We start from the raw sequence: 15,189 nt of genomic DNA, 5'->3' as shown, positions 1-15,189 counted from the left end.
TATACGCCATGCATTCGCACGAGAATTAGGTTTTTGTTTCAACAGCTGCATAAAGTTGCATATTCCAGTCTCGGGCGACCAGTTAACGTCGTTGAAGAAAATTTGAGTTTTAACAATTATGGGCGCAATGCGCGGATGATGGAGATCGTTCCATAGAACGAGTAATTCATACTAGCTGTAAATAAACCCAACACACTAAATATACTAAATATGGCTTCTTCAGCCCTGGTAGGCAACCAGTCTAGGACTAACGAAATTCCGATATCACACAGTCCAGTGCGAGCTTGTCAGTAGGGCAAGCAGCGCCGTCCTAGTGTCTGACCGGTTGCGCACGCAACAACAGCAAATTATGTCTTTATTGCAAAATAGGTTGCGAATATAAAAACCAAAATATTGGCTACCTGCTTTTTCCAAAGCCGATGCCCTGTTTTCCCGTCTCTGCAAGTCCAGTCCTTGGTAGCAGCATCCATGTGAAGATGGCAGGTTTCCGTTTGATCATGGCGGTCATGGCCGTTCTGGGGGGTGGTGAAAAAGGCAACGCACATCTGAATATTCGAGCATGCCATACCACATCGAAGAATTGACTGAACTCGTAAGATTGCGAAAGTTAAATTGCTATCAGTTCCGTTAATGTCCATTGCCATGAATTGAAATGAGGAAAACACTAAACTTGCTAGAGCTCTGTCAATGTTGGTCAGGACCAGCAATAACTCCCATATAGTCATGAATTGCATTTACACGCAATATAATTCTTGATTGGATTACCTGCTTTCTCGAGATATTGATGGTGTCATTGCAAACTTATACCACAGACAAAATCCTCCGGAGCAAATATTTAAAGAAAATGGCCAAAAATGGCCAAAAAAGGCTATATAAAATCTATACCGGTATAGCACCTGTATAGGGTTTGTAAAGGACAACCTATAAACTATAAGATCCCATGTGAAAAAAAATCTATATAGTATATACAGTGTAGTCTATGTATTTTATAAACATAGAAACTCTATATAACTAAAATAACTTTTTAAATCATACATGAAAAACCTATATAGCACCTATCAAAATCCGTTTAGAATACTGTAAAGGTAATGGGTTTCTCAACAGATTTTCTTCAGAAATTTTTTTGCATGTGATTGTTTCTTTCATTTTTGAATACACGATATAACTAAAACAAATTAACTAGTGTCACCTACATCTACATGTAGGTGTCTATCCTTCACAATATTTCAGTCGACCTAACACATGCAATACAGTCAGTGTCGTCGAAAGGGCAAATGTCGTCATGGGTGCACCTTAGGTGTACCAAGGACCAAGCTGGGTGTACCTTAACAGCACCGCACCCAGGATGCTCCTGGGTGCTGCTTTAAAAGGATCATTATGTGCAAACAGATTGAAATACGCGCCGATTAAAAAACCTGTGTCCGATGTGGGGTACGCGTGCTTTTGCTCTACATCCGTAATTTTGCTGAACACTAACTGTAAACGAGGTGTCAAAATGTCAGTTCGACATCAGTGGCAGGATCTAGGGGTCATTGCGCACACGTGTGCTATGAACGGATGTATGTATGGATGGGGGAATCATCTCATACAGCATACCTAATGACATAGTAAATAGTATTATGTTCTTAAAAATACTTTTTCTTTATTTCTTACCACCATCTGTCATACATGTACATGTATACACTTTTTAAGCGAAAAATAGAGCAAATGTTCGACACGAGATGTTCTGATTTGCTACAAGACAAACATACCATTTTCAACCTTGGACACAGGTTTTTAATCGGCGCGAATTTCACACTGGGTGCACATACGGATCTTTAAGTGAAGTTAAGGTACACCAAGATTGGTCCTGGGTGCACTTAAGGTGCACACAGGACCAACGATTGTTGGGCGCTATTCAAGACATGTGGAATTTGTGGTTATTAGGAGTCATTACGATACGTGCTAATTTCGAAGGGCACACTGTAAACGCAGTCTCTTTAAACACCTCGATCGCAATAAGGCCTGTAGCTGGATGCAATGCCAACAATGACATGGAATTCTTGCCAGAAAGGAAAGGATTTTCGCGGCAGAATGCTTTCGCGATCATGACCTACTCGCCAAATTTGTGAAAACCTCCTAAACGCGAAATTTTCTGTTAAAACAAGCATATTTCGACAATGGATCAATGACGATTTGATTATCGAAGGGACATTCTGAAATACATTGCTATCACAAGTCATAGTTAGCCTCTTTCTGTTTGCGGAACTGAGAGTTTTTGGAAACTCAACCAACAGCCTCCTGGGATATGTTAAAATGCAGAATTTTGCATGGCACGAGCGTACATGTATATCTCAAATGCATTTGTGTACAAATAACGTACTTTAACACTGCTGTCAGCGCTGACCCCAAACATTCGTCGGTCAAATGCCAGACACATCAACTGAAACCAAGGACGTTTAATAGAGCGTACACGTAATTCACAACAACACATCAAAGGTAAAAGCACACATTTACCATGCGGAAATAATAATTAGGCATATCAAGCTTCGTTTGGTCAATAGTTCGCCAAAAGTAAATCTCTTAAGTAAGTGAGGAGGTAAGTGAGGACGTCAGCGTCTACGTCTCTGAGCTCCGCTACAAGAGGCGCTGATCAGGAAATGGTGAATTTCGAAAATAGCATGTTAAGTCACCTCTCTGATCTTGTGTCCATAGTTCTGCTGCGACAGACACAACCGATGCAATAGAGCCTGATATTAGCAAGATAACTGTGGCTTTAACAAGACAACGTTTAATCAATAACAACACAACCAGCGTCAATAACTGTATTTGTTAAAATTGATTCAAAGAAAACAGTGGATAAACTTATTTTGCTTTGAAAATGGATATCGTGGAATAGAATCTGACCCCATACGCATGTTCACATATAAAAATGTAGTTACGTAACTATTTGTGATCCGGATCCTTGAACCTAAATAAGACTTATGCTTTTTGTCACTACGACCTGTGATCATGATTGCATGCAACAAAAATCGCTCGTTTACCATGTTTACGGTGGTCATCGTAGGTCCTTGCATGGGGGACAGGAATCGATTATCGCGGCTCTGATCTCCCCGGCCAAAATCAAGAATTAAGATTTGTATAAGATTTTAAAGATATTATTCAGTTTTGTGAACGGGTGCATGTACATTTCGTTGCAAGATTTCTTAGTTTAGATCTTAACTATATTAGGAATCTGGCAAGAATCCTCTTACGAATGTACAGTCTACCTCGTAATAAAGGACGGTACAATACTACTATATTATCTCTATCGTCTTATCAGTTGTTTAATCGGGAATAGCATAGAAACTTCTTAACCTGTTTCCTACTTTTATCATCCTGTTTGCATTCCTGACTTGCTGGACTAGTATGGGTTATATTTTATGAGATGCCTATAATCAAGTTGTTCACTGACATGATAATTATGATTAAACGTAAAAAGAATTTAGAGCGGGTTGGCATTTATTAAGCAATTAACATTTGAAATTCAGCCTTTGGAGCAGAAATATCAGTCTCAAGGGACAACTTAGATTGTAGCCTGGATTGTAGCTTGTAACCTGGATTATGGCTTGTCATGAGGTGAGTAAAAGCGCTATTGGGGTAAGGACAGGGTCATGGTCAATTCCAACATCTGCTCCTGGATAGGTCCTGGTCTCAGCCATGCTGATGCTGCTCACGAAAACTTTCGTAACCGTAATATACTCGATCATGTTGTGTGTGTTACCAATAGGAGAATGCCAAGTTGCCTTTCGACTGAGTTTTTGAGGAAATTCAATTATCCGGAGGCCCCTCTTGTTTGTTACTCCTGAGCAAAATCTCCCGACGTTGCCTTTCCATTGGTCCTAGGCATCGGTGCCGATTTTTGCGTCACAGCCCCCTACTACCATAATAATGTCCTGCTTTGGGAGAGACTGCATAGTAGCCATGATGTCTTCGTAAAATCCATTCATCCTGTCCTCGGATCCAAAGCTTGTTGGAGCGTAGATCTGGACAACTGACAGGTTGAATGGTTTTGCCCTGATCCTCACAGTCATCATACGGTTGGAGACTGGTCAATACTCTTTTTAAAATTAAATAGTGAAAGTAACTAATTATTGTTATGTTTTACTACTCTGGTACATGTAGTTGCTATTGCACTGACTGTGGAATTATTTGTTTTAACTATCAACATGGTAATTCTTGACCATTTTAATGGTAGTTTTACTACCTATTTTAGTTGGAACCACTAATTAATGGTTAGTTTTTACTAATTTCACAGTTGGTGCACTAGGGACTACCAATAGGTTGCTTTTAGAACTGCTGGTGCCGTGTCCTTATGAATCATGGCTGCCATCCCATATCCACGCTTGGAATGTTTACCACTAAAGAAGAGTCTGTGTCCATCGGCTGTTGTCATCTCACCTGTACCAGTGAGCCTTGCCTCAGCCAGACCAACACTGTTCGACCTATATCGCCTAACTTCATACTCGAGCTGTTCGATCTTGCCCGCATTGGAATGGAGTAATAAAATTAGATAGCAGAGGCTAGCTCACCTGAACACTCATACTTGAACGCGTACGTCAGGGAGAACAAGGCACAAAGAAAAATGCAGCCGAAACTATGACCCTCAAAAATAAGAAACGGCGGGCATGTTATTACTCAATTCCTGATTTTAAGGTTTCGATCGGATCTCAATCACACTTCAACTGACTGGTAAGTGTCTTCTATTATAACTATTAATCATGCTCATCAAATGATCCCAAGAGGCTTGAAAGCCTCGTGTCTGAATGATGACCAGAACCACAGGTTTAATGATAACATAACAGCAAGCCATGCATCTAGCCAGCATTGAGAAGTAGTCTAAAATAGACATATAAAATAGAAACACAACGATCCAAAGATTTTCATGAACTCCGACTCGGAGACGATTTTCAACCTGAGATCGTTGAAACGTGGTCGTAAGCTCCGACTCGGTGACTGCACTCGACCAGCGATCGTTGGAACACGAACGTGAGCATGAACTCCAACTCGGTGACGACGGCGACCAGACATCTTTGAAACGAGGACGTAAGCTCCGATTCGATGAAGATAATCGTCCAGATATCTTGGCAACGCGATGGTGAACTCAATTATTCAATGACAAAATTGAACTGGGTCACAAAATCCAGTACAGCGTAGAAGTGGAAAATGTCCCCCTGGAAAAAGTCTCCGTCCGTTTTGAATTCTGATGGATTGTATTATATGGTGCATAGAGGCCATGACCGTCAATAAAAGAAGATGCAAGCTGAAACCTCCGAATATCGCTTTCTTTCACTTTCAATTTACAACTATTGCGTTGTATTGCAATAACAGTTTAGTGGTCGAACTGACTCTTTCCATACTCTCATTTGAAAGATGATCTCCCAAATACGGCGATCGTCATTCAAATAACAGTCTGTCTTCGACTTGCTCATAGTGTTTTTCATCTCGTCTGGCCGAGGGCACTTAGTTGAACTAAGGTATGTGACCACATCACATTTATTAAAAGATAGTGGTGTTGCTCAGAACAAGATTACTTAGTATCCTTGGGATTTGCCTGACCAGAGTCTTTCAACCAGTCTGAAAGTCTTTCAATTTTTTTATTTAAAGACTCTTGCCTAACCAATGCTCCTTTATGGTGTCAACTAAACCTGGTCAACTATGACACCGGCTGCCCAAGGCTGTGTTTCATTACTATAATATTGGTGATCACACTATTACAATGCAGTGACAAGAGAAGAGCCAAGTAAATATGGCCAGATCTAAAGTAATCCGAAATACACTTATACTGCATGTGTAATTTCCCTCAATATACTTATTGCGACAATCATATCTCCCGGAATATCAATGAATTTATTTATGCAACACGGAAATTCCTTACGGTAGAGGGTGGAATGCTATGATGTCTGTTTCGATTTCGCGTAGATATAAGGATTTAGACAAAGATTCTAGTGTGCAAATTCCGAAAAATTAACGTAGTGAATTATTAGACATAGTAGCAGTCAGAAATATTGCATCCATAGCTGTGCCGTATCCGTCTCATCTTAGTTTCTTAATCAGCTACTGTGAGATTTGTTCGTGCAGCTCAGCTTTATAAACAATATAAGTCCACCCGAGTACTTTGTTACAGAGTAAATACCTTTGCGGTCATTTGCTTACCAGTAGCGAATTGGGGCCAGGCAAATAATCTTCCATTCGCACCGACTATTAACCAATGGTTGGAGACAAAAGGGTCACGTAAGGTCATCAATAACGTATTCTTAGCTTCCACCTCGGATTCATCCAGGCATGGCCCCAATTGCAACCTAAACAGAAATTGAGCGTGATTCTTAGGATTCAGCCTAAAGCTCTCCTTAGGACGCTTACTTAAAAATATGGTAACGAACTTCGCCCGATGAACCTCAACGACGACATTATATGATCCTAACAAAGACAGAATTGCGGAGTCTCCCAATTTTCTGAAAAAATCATCACGTAAGATAATCGACGTGGATTTATTATACTCGTACGGTTTTTCTAAGATGGTGATGGAGTGTGTTCTAGCTGATGATTTATAGAGATAACTATTCAAATCACATCGGATATCCTCTAACATGATGTTATCCATATCAAATGATAAAGCACTTTCGGCTTCAGGCACAAGAGAGTAGTTTATCTCTTTTAGGCTTTTAACAAACCGAAGTTTAAGAACAAACCCTATGTTTACTATTTTATACCAATTTAACCAAGACATAAACAGGTCTTTTTCCCTGTTTTTGTGCTGCTGAAATTTGCATCGAAAGGTCAACTCCAAGAAAACATTCTCACCACATGAAACCATTTTGAAATATTTGAACCTCGAATTCTTTGGACCGACGCTTTTTTTCTCAAGTTCACCATACGGTAGAATCAACTCTCGGCAATTGCTACTTCCAATCAAATCGAATTGAAATGCTCGCAACTTTTCAGTGACAGATTGCCGTCCCTGACGAGTGCGAACACCTATGACATCATTGCCATATTCGCCAGCAATGTATGTGAGCTCGTTAAAATGAAAATGATACGTCAGTTTAAAATCTCCGCTTATATCATCTTGGCTGTAGACGTAGACGTTACGATAAGTACTCAAGGAGTAATGAAAAAGAGCCACTGTGACTATGACACTTAGCCCTGTGTGGTAAAATACCGATGCCGCCCATGCTGGGAACTGGCCATTGATCCTTACATCACGGTACGACCGATAGGTGCCCCTCTGCTAGTTCGGCGTGGCGGTTAAAAGTTAAGATATGACATCTTTAAATGAAGTGGATGAAATTGTTGAAATTAGGTTTTAATACATTACATTGTGTGAGAGATGGAAGGCTGTCTCTCTCTGTTGATTAGAAAATCTTCATAAGTAATGCGCTCATCTTGTTTATACAAACCCATTATTAACGTATAGGCGGAGACAGCCTTTTTGGTATACCCTGTATATATTATAGACAGGTTGGCAACAATGAGCGCCACTCTGAAAATTATCCTGACGGCCAGGGCAATTAAGCGGAATCTACGAAAACTGCGGAAAACTGGGAAAACTGGAAAATTATGGTAAAATTGAGCGGGAACACCCAAAAACAATGCACATGAAAAGATCGCTATAGAATATGTATATGATAATTATTTGTAAAAATTGCTACGTTTGGCCTTCTCCCCCACCACAGCCGATGTGGAAATGGTCCGAGAAGAATAATGCAGATCATTTTGTCATGCATGTTGGTTATTTTTTTTCCTAAGTCGATAAATATATGGGTTTCAGCAAATTGATACTAAAAAGAACTTTTCAAATGGTTATTGCAGATTCCGCTAAATCTGATCCTTGGCCCGTTCCGAGTCCCACTCCGAGTCCCACTCCGACCTCATCTCCGATATTGAATTACGTACAGTTATCTAATATTCAGTTAATCGACGAACGTTTTCATTATGCCATTCCATCTGGATTTTTACAGTAATGTTTATGATATCAAATTGGATCAGTGTATAAGATGGCTACAACGAAGTGGTTATCCAAATTGCAGTGCACGACTTAAAATACGACTTCATTATAGACAGGTACGCCTAAAGCAGAGGTCGGTCTGAATTTGAAAGTAGTATTGTGCAGTTTCACGTAATTTATCATATATTGTGAAAAATGTTTACCAGTTCAGTTGAATCGAAGTAATCATCAGACGACCATAATTTACCCTCAAAGTTGAAGTGTAGGTGTACACCTTATTCCTCAGTTGACTGTACGCCATGCATTCCCACGAGAATTAGGTTTTTGTTTCAACCGCTGCATAAAGTTTCATATTCCAGTCTCGGGCGCTCCGGTTAACGTCGTTGAAGAAAATTTGAGTTCTAACAATTATGGGCGCAATGCGCGGATGATGGAGATCGTTCCATAGAACGAGTAATTCATACTAACTGTAATTAAACCCAACACACTAAATATACTAAATATGGCTTCTTTAGCCCTGGCAGGCAACCAGTCTAGGACTAACGAAATTCCGATATCAAACAATCCAATGCGAGCTTGTCAGTAGGGCAAGCAACGCCGTCCTAGTGTCTAACCGGTTGCGCACGCAACAACAGCAAATTATGTCTTTATTGCAAAATAGGTTGCGAATATAAAAACCGAAATATTGGCTACCTGCTTTTTCCAAAGCCGATGCCCTGTTTTCCCGCCTCTACAAGTCCAGTCCTTGGTAGCAGCATTCTTGTGAAGACTGCAGGTTTCCGTTTGATCATGGCCGTCATGGCCGTTCTTGGGGGTGGTGAAAAAGGCAACGCACTTCTGAATATTCGAGCATGCCATACCACATCGAAGAATTGACTGAACTCGTAAGATTGCGAAAGTTAAATTGCTATCAGTTCCGTTAATGTCCATTGCCATGAATTGAAATGAGGAAAACACTAAACTTGCTAGAGCTCTGTCAATGTTGGTCAGGACCAGCAATAACTCCCATATAGTCATGAATTGCATTTACACGGAATATAATTCTTGATTGGATTACCTGCTTTCTCGAGATATTGATGGTGTCATTGCAAACTTATACCACAGACAAAATCCTCCGGAGCAAATCTTTAAAGAAAATGGCCAAAAATGGCCAAAAAAGGCTATATAAAATCTATACCGGTATAGCACCTGTATAGGGTTTGTAAAGGACAACCTATAAACTATAAGATCCCATGTGAAAAAAAATCTATATAGTATATACAGTATAGAGTATGTATTTTATAAACATAGAAATTCTATATAACTAAAATAACTTTTTAAATCATACATGAAAAACCTATATAGCACCTATTAAAATCCGTTTAGAATACTGTAAAGGTAAAGGGTTTTTCAACAGATTTTCTTCAGAAATTTTTTTGCATGTGATTGTTTCTTTCATTTTTGAATACACGATATAGCTAAAACAAATTAACTAGTGTCACCTACATCTACATGTAGGTGTCTATCCTTCACAATATTTCAGTCGACCTAACACATGCAATACAGTCAGTGTCGTCAAAAGGGTAAATGTCGTCATGGGTGCACCTTAGGTGTACCAAGGACCAAGCTGGGTGTACCTTAACAGCACCGCACCCAGGATGCTCCTGGGTGCTGCTTTAAAAGGATCATTATGTGCAAACAGATTGAAATACGCGCCGATTAAAAAACCGATGTGGGGTACGCGTGCTTTTGCTCTACATCCGTAATTTTGCTGAACACTAACTGTAAACGAGGTGTCAAAATGTCAGTTCGACATCAGTGGCAGGATCTAGGGGTCATTGCGCACACGTGTGCTATGAACGGATGTATGTATGGATGGGGGAATCATCTCATACAGCATGCTTAATGACATAGTAAATAGTATTATGTTCTTAAAAATACTTTTTCTTTATTTCTCACCACCATCTGTCATACATGTATATTTATACACTTTTTAAGCGAAAAATAGAGCAAATGTTCGACACGAGATTTTGTGATTTGCTACAAGACAAACATACCATTTTCAACCTTAGACACAGGTTTTTAATCGACGCGAATTTCACACTGGGTGCACATACGGATATTTAAGTGAAGTTAAGGTACACCAAGATTGGTCCTGGGTGGGCACTATTCAAGACATGTGGAATTTGTGGTTATTAGGAGTCATTACGATACGTGCTAATTTCGAAGGGCACACTGTAAACGCAGTCTCTTTAAACACCTCGATTGCAATAAGGCCTGTAGCTGGATGCAATGCCAACAATGACATGGAATTCTTGCCGAAAAGGAAAGGATTTTCGCGGCAGAATGCTTTCGCGATCATGACCTACTCGCCAAATTTGTGAAAACCTCCTAAACGCGAAATTTTCTGTTAAAACAAGCATATTTCGACAATGGATCAATGACGCTTTGATTGTCGAAGGGACATTCTGAAATACATTGCTATCACAAATCATAGTTAGCCTCTTTCTGTTTGCGGAACTGAGAGTTTTTGGAAACTCAACCAACAGCCTCCTGGGATATGTTAAAATGCAGAATTTTGCATGGCACGAGCGTACATGTATATCTCAAATGCATTTGTGTACAAATAACATACTTTAACACTGCTGTCAGCGCTGACCCCAAACATTCGTCGGTCAAATGCCAGACACATCAACTGAAACCAAGGACGTTTAATAGAGCGTTCACGTAATTCACAACAACACATCAAAGGTAAAATCACACAATTACCATGCGACAAGAATAATTAGGCATATCAAGCTTCGCTTGGTCAATAGTTCGCCAAAAGTAAATCTCTTAAGTAAGTGAGGACGTAAGTGAGGACGTCAGCGCCTACGTCTCTGAGCTCCGCTACAAGAGGCGCTGATCAGGAAATGGTGAATTTCGAAAATAGCATGTTAAGTCACCTCTCTGATCTTGTGTCCATAGTTCTGCTGCGACAGACACAACCGATGCAATAGACCCTGATATCAGCAAGATAACTGTGGCTTTAACAAGACAACGTTTAATCAATAAAACCACAACCAGCGTCAATAACTGTATTTGTGAAAATTGATTCAAAGAAAACAGTGCATCAACTTATTTTGACATCGATTGCTTTGAAAATGGATATCGTGGAATAGAATCCGACCCCATACGCATGTTCACATATAAAAATGTTGTTACGTAGCTATTTCTGATCCTGATCCTTGAAGCTAAAGTAGACTGATGCTTTTTGTCACTACGACCTGTGATCATGATTGCATGCAACAAAAATTGCTCGTTTACCATGATAACGGTGGTCATCGTAGGTCCTTGCATGGGGGACAGGAATCGATTATCGCGGCTCTGATCTCCCCGGCCAAAATCCAGAATTAAGATTTGTATAAGATTTTAAAGATATTATTCAGTTTTGTGAACGGGTGCATGTACATTTCGTTGCAAGATTTCTTAGTTTAGATCTTAACTTTATTAGGAATCTGGCAAGAATCCTCTTACGAATGTACAGTCTAGCTCGTAATAAAGGACGGTACAATACTAGTATATTATCTCTATCATTTTATCAGTTGTTTAATCGGGAATAGTATAGAAACTTCTTAACCTGTTTCCTACTTTTATCATCCTGTTTGCATTCCTGACTTGCTGGACTAGTATGGGTTATATTTTATGAGATGCCTATAATCAAGTTGTTCACTGACATGATAATTATGATTAAACGTAAACACTAGGAATGTTGACCACTCAAGAAGAGTATGTGTCTATCAGCTTTTGTCATCTCACCTGTACCAGTGAGCCTGGCCACAGCCAGACCAACAATATTCCACCTGTACCGCTGAAGTTCATACTCGAGCTGTTCGACCTTGTCCGCAGCATTCAGGGTTCGCACATGCCATTTTCCGATAACGATGTTCTGTCGCCGAAGACAGATTATGGGTGTCAGGGTGCCAGTTGCACATTTATCACCTCCACTCTGGTTTGTGGTAGGCGCGAACGTTCATAACCCGGGACGCATCCGATCCGGTATGAATTTCGTTGTTTTCCTTGCCATGTTAATTCACGGGCTGGGTAACTCCTTACAGAGCCCATCTCCACTCCAGGAGTCGATAGGTGGCCAAGGGCTCGACAATGAGCTCATCAGCTCTTAAGATGGAGATTGGTTTTAGTTCCATCTTGGTGTCTGGCCACCCTCCACACCAAAGTCAAAGACTCTGGTTGGTGTACGGGTTTAGTCGCCGATGGTCCGATCCTGAGCAGGTTGCACTGGTCTACAGGTTTGCCAGTGGCAGGTCATTGGCCGGACCTGACACAATCGCAAGCCATACAATTTTTAAAAGTACAATGAGCAGAGTGGAGCTAAATGTTGTGATTCCATGGGACCCTCAATCGGGAATGGAGTAATTGCATGAGATAACAGACAATAGCTGACCTGACCATATATACATGAATCAACGCGAACGTCGGAAGGCTTCGATCGAATCTAAATCACACTTCAACTTACTTGCAAATGTCTTCTATCTCACCGATTAATCATGCTCATCAAGTGATCCCAGGAGGCTAGAAAGCCTAGCGATTAAATGATGATCAGAACCACAGGATTAATGATAATATTACTGTGATTTTTCAAGCTGAACTACAAGTGTACTTCATACTACAAGTTTGACCCTGTCCCTTCATTGAAAGGGTCAGATATTTGCCCTGCTTATTTCCCAAACAGAACTTCATGATAAAGGAGTGGTTCCACTGGATCGTTTCCCGCTTTGACCGCCCCGCGGCAGGACACTTAACTCATTCCAGCGGTCATTCAGTACCTAACATCATTACCTGCTCATCGAATGCGGGTTGGCGTCTTTTGATGACACTCCTGCTCCCATCTACTGGCGGGTTGAATTCCCAAATACCCACTGAAGCCAAGTGTTGTATTGCTGGAGCGGCGGCCATGAAGCGGAACATTGCCCAAGTGGTTTTAGTTTTTCACGCGGACAGCAAGTTCTGCTCTCAATCGCAGTACAACTGCACGGGGAAGACTGATCTCCTTGGCCTTGGTAGGCAACCAGTCTATAGGAGAGCAAACACCTAAATCAGCCCGGGTAGTCTGGGCCTGTCGGCTGGGTACGTAATGACAACACGACTGCAGAAGAAACTCCGAAATAAACCTGACCAAGGACGGAGCGCATCGGCCGTATAGACTGGTGTCGAACCGAGTGCGCATGGACAACAACGGCCGCGGCTGGTATGGTTACTCGACATACACAACTGCTTTTTGCGACGTCCTTCATAAAAAATGAGTATTGCAGATGTCAAAAATGCATACTCTATTTTGCCTGGTGTATATCGAGACACAACTCACATTTTATATACATTTGTATTCGAATCTGTTTGTGGAGGCCGACGGTACATCAGCTGAGCAAACTATTTTTGAAAACTGATCTGTGACGTCACTGGAGGTATATGGCGACGAGATAGATGAGGTAATGGAACATGTACCTGCCTAGTATCTTTGTCAGTTCAAACAGATAGTATATAAACGTGACGAACGCATCATTGACATTTGATAAGTGGGACTCGGAGAAGGAAGAGGTCAAGATGATTGCACTCAAGGTTCTCGTTGTGATGGCTTTAGGTAAGACATATTTTCATTCACCTGTAACCATTAGTTTGCTTTTACCCTCGTAACAACATCTTTGATTTCCAGGGTATCACATCGTTGATACCTTGGGTACCGCATCGTTGATATTGTACCCACGACCTCACATCTTTATTACCCTGGGTATAGGACCTTTGATACTTTGGGTAGCATATTTTGATACCCTTGGGCTTACCTCTTCATCCGTCCTACAACACATTGTTTCACGTCTTCCTTCAGGCTTTGCTCTTTCTCACGCACAAGATAATCTGACGAATTACGGAAAATGGTGCGGGAAGGCAAGAACTGGTATCTGGCCCTGGGTGAAACCAGGGTACTGTAAATGTGATGACCCGAAGGAAACATGCAGGTAAGCTGTCTTTTTCTTTTCATGTAAAATATAATCCATGGTGGACCACGCATTATTCATGTTATTCGTCATTTTTGCACGCACAGGACCTGGATCGGAAAACGCAACGTTTACGACGCCCGAGTGCACCCGAGGTCGAACTCTTACGTCACCCCTCTGTCACTTCAGTGATCATCGCTCAATTCGGGAGGCAGTCTTGAACATGGCTTGCTTCCGGTAAGCGTGCGATTGCGTTCCGTTCTCGTGTACTGCGTACTGGGGTTTTCGATGACCACATCTGGAGAAGACACCACGGTGCTGCTGGAAGTCAGTTTGTGAGAAATCCAACATGTCTCACTCCCAGGCCAGCTTGTCCTTTTAAAATCGTGTCGTTAAAGCTGACGGGTCAGATATACATTCCCAAGTGCTCGGCTTCAGCCTTACTCGGGAATGTTGATCTGATCCGTCTGCTTTATGGTCACGTGATACCTTATAAAGAAAACAACGACCACGCGCGGATTTTTAAATCCTCATTTCAGAAAGAAGTACCCCCCAAGGGACGACCTGGACTCGGCTTGCTTAGATCACGATTACTGCGCACAATGCGATAACACGTAAGTCCGTCTCTCGACTCTGAACATCTCTCCTCACATGTTCCGCCTCGGTTTTGGTCTACATTTTAGTTCCGCCCTCGCGGTCTTGGTGAGATAACCAATAAGGTGTCAATTCCCCAAACTTACAATGCGTAGTCATGAGTGAATCGCACACACATTACATCATGCCGATCTATACCGTTGTTGTTCGTATTATCCATTCTTCAAATGAGGAGACTTTAGGATTGATGTTCACCGCAGGTTAACCAACATGACATCTCGTTGGTTTTGCTACCCTTCCAATCTCCCCAAACTTACAGTTGACTTACAATCATTTTGATGTCTTTATCTTCCAGACACAACTTCTTCCGATTCTGTCACTGCGAGAAGGGGCTGGTTGAAAATACTACGGCGGCGAAGTGCGTGACCGACCAATGTAGGGGGTTCCGGGACCGACTCCTTGCAATGTTCCATGAGATACCGTGTTACTGCAAGCCACGGGGCAAGATCTGCAAGACGTGGTGGTTTGTCGGAGATAACGATTATTGCTTGGTGAAAAACTATAGGCAGTGCAAATAGAAGTAAATGTCACTTGACATTAGGGGACTATAGGCTGACTGGGCTGCGGGGCTGCGGGGCTGCGGGGCTGCGGGGCTGCGGG

At 41.5% G+C, this 15,189-nt stretch overlaps 1 protein-coding gene across 1 annotated transcript; it reads left to right on the top strand.

Moving 5' to 3' along the window:
- Positions 1-13,505: 13,505 nt before the first annotated feature.
- On the top strand, positions 13,506-15,166 carry LOC135496835 (uncharacterized). Its single transcript, XM_064786377.1, has 4 exons — positions 13,506-13,583; positions 13,827-13,956; positions 14,475-14,549; positions 14,885-15,166. The coding sequence occupies exons 1-4, from the start codon at positions 13,547-13,549 to the stop codon at positions 15,105-15,107; spliced, it is 465 nt and encodes a 154-aa protein (XP_064642447.1). The 5' UTR covers positions 13,506-13,546; the 3' UTR covers positions 15,108-15,166.
- The last annotated feature ends 23 nt before the right edge of the window (positions 15,167-15,189 follow it).

This window comes from Lineus longissimus, chromosome 12 (assembly GCF_910592395.1).
Source record: "Lineus longissimus chromosome 12, tnLinLong1.2, whole genome shotgun sequence".
NCBI lineage: Eukaryota > Metazoa > Nemertea > Pilidiophora > Heteronemertea > Lineidae > Lineus > Lineus longissimus.
This window is presented reverse-complemented; position numbering and strand designations above follow the sequence as displayed.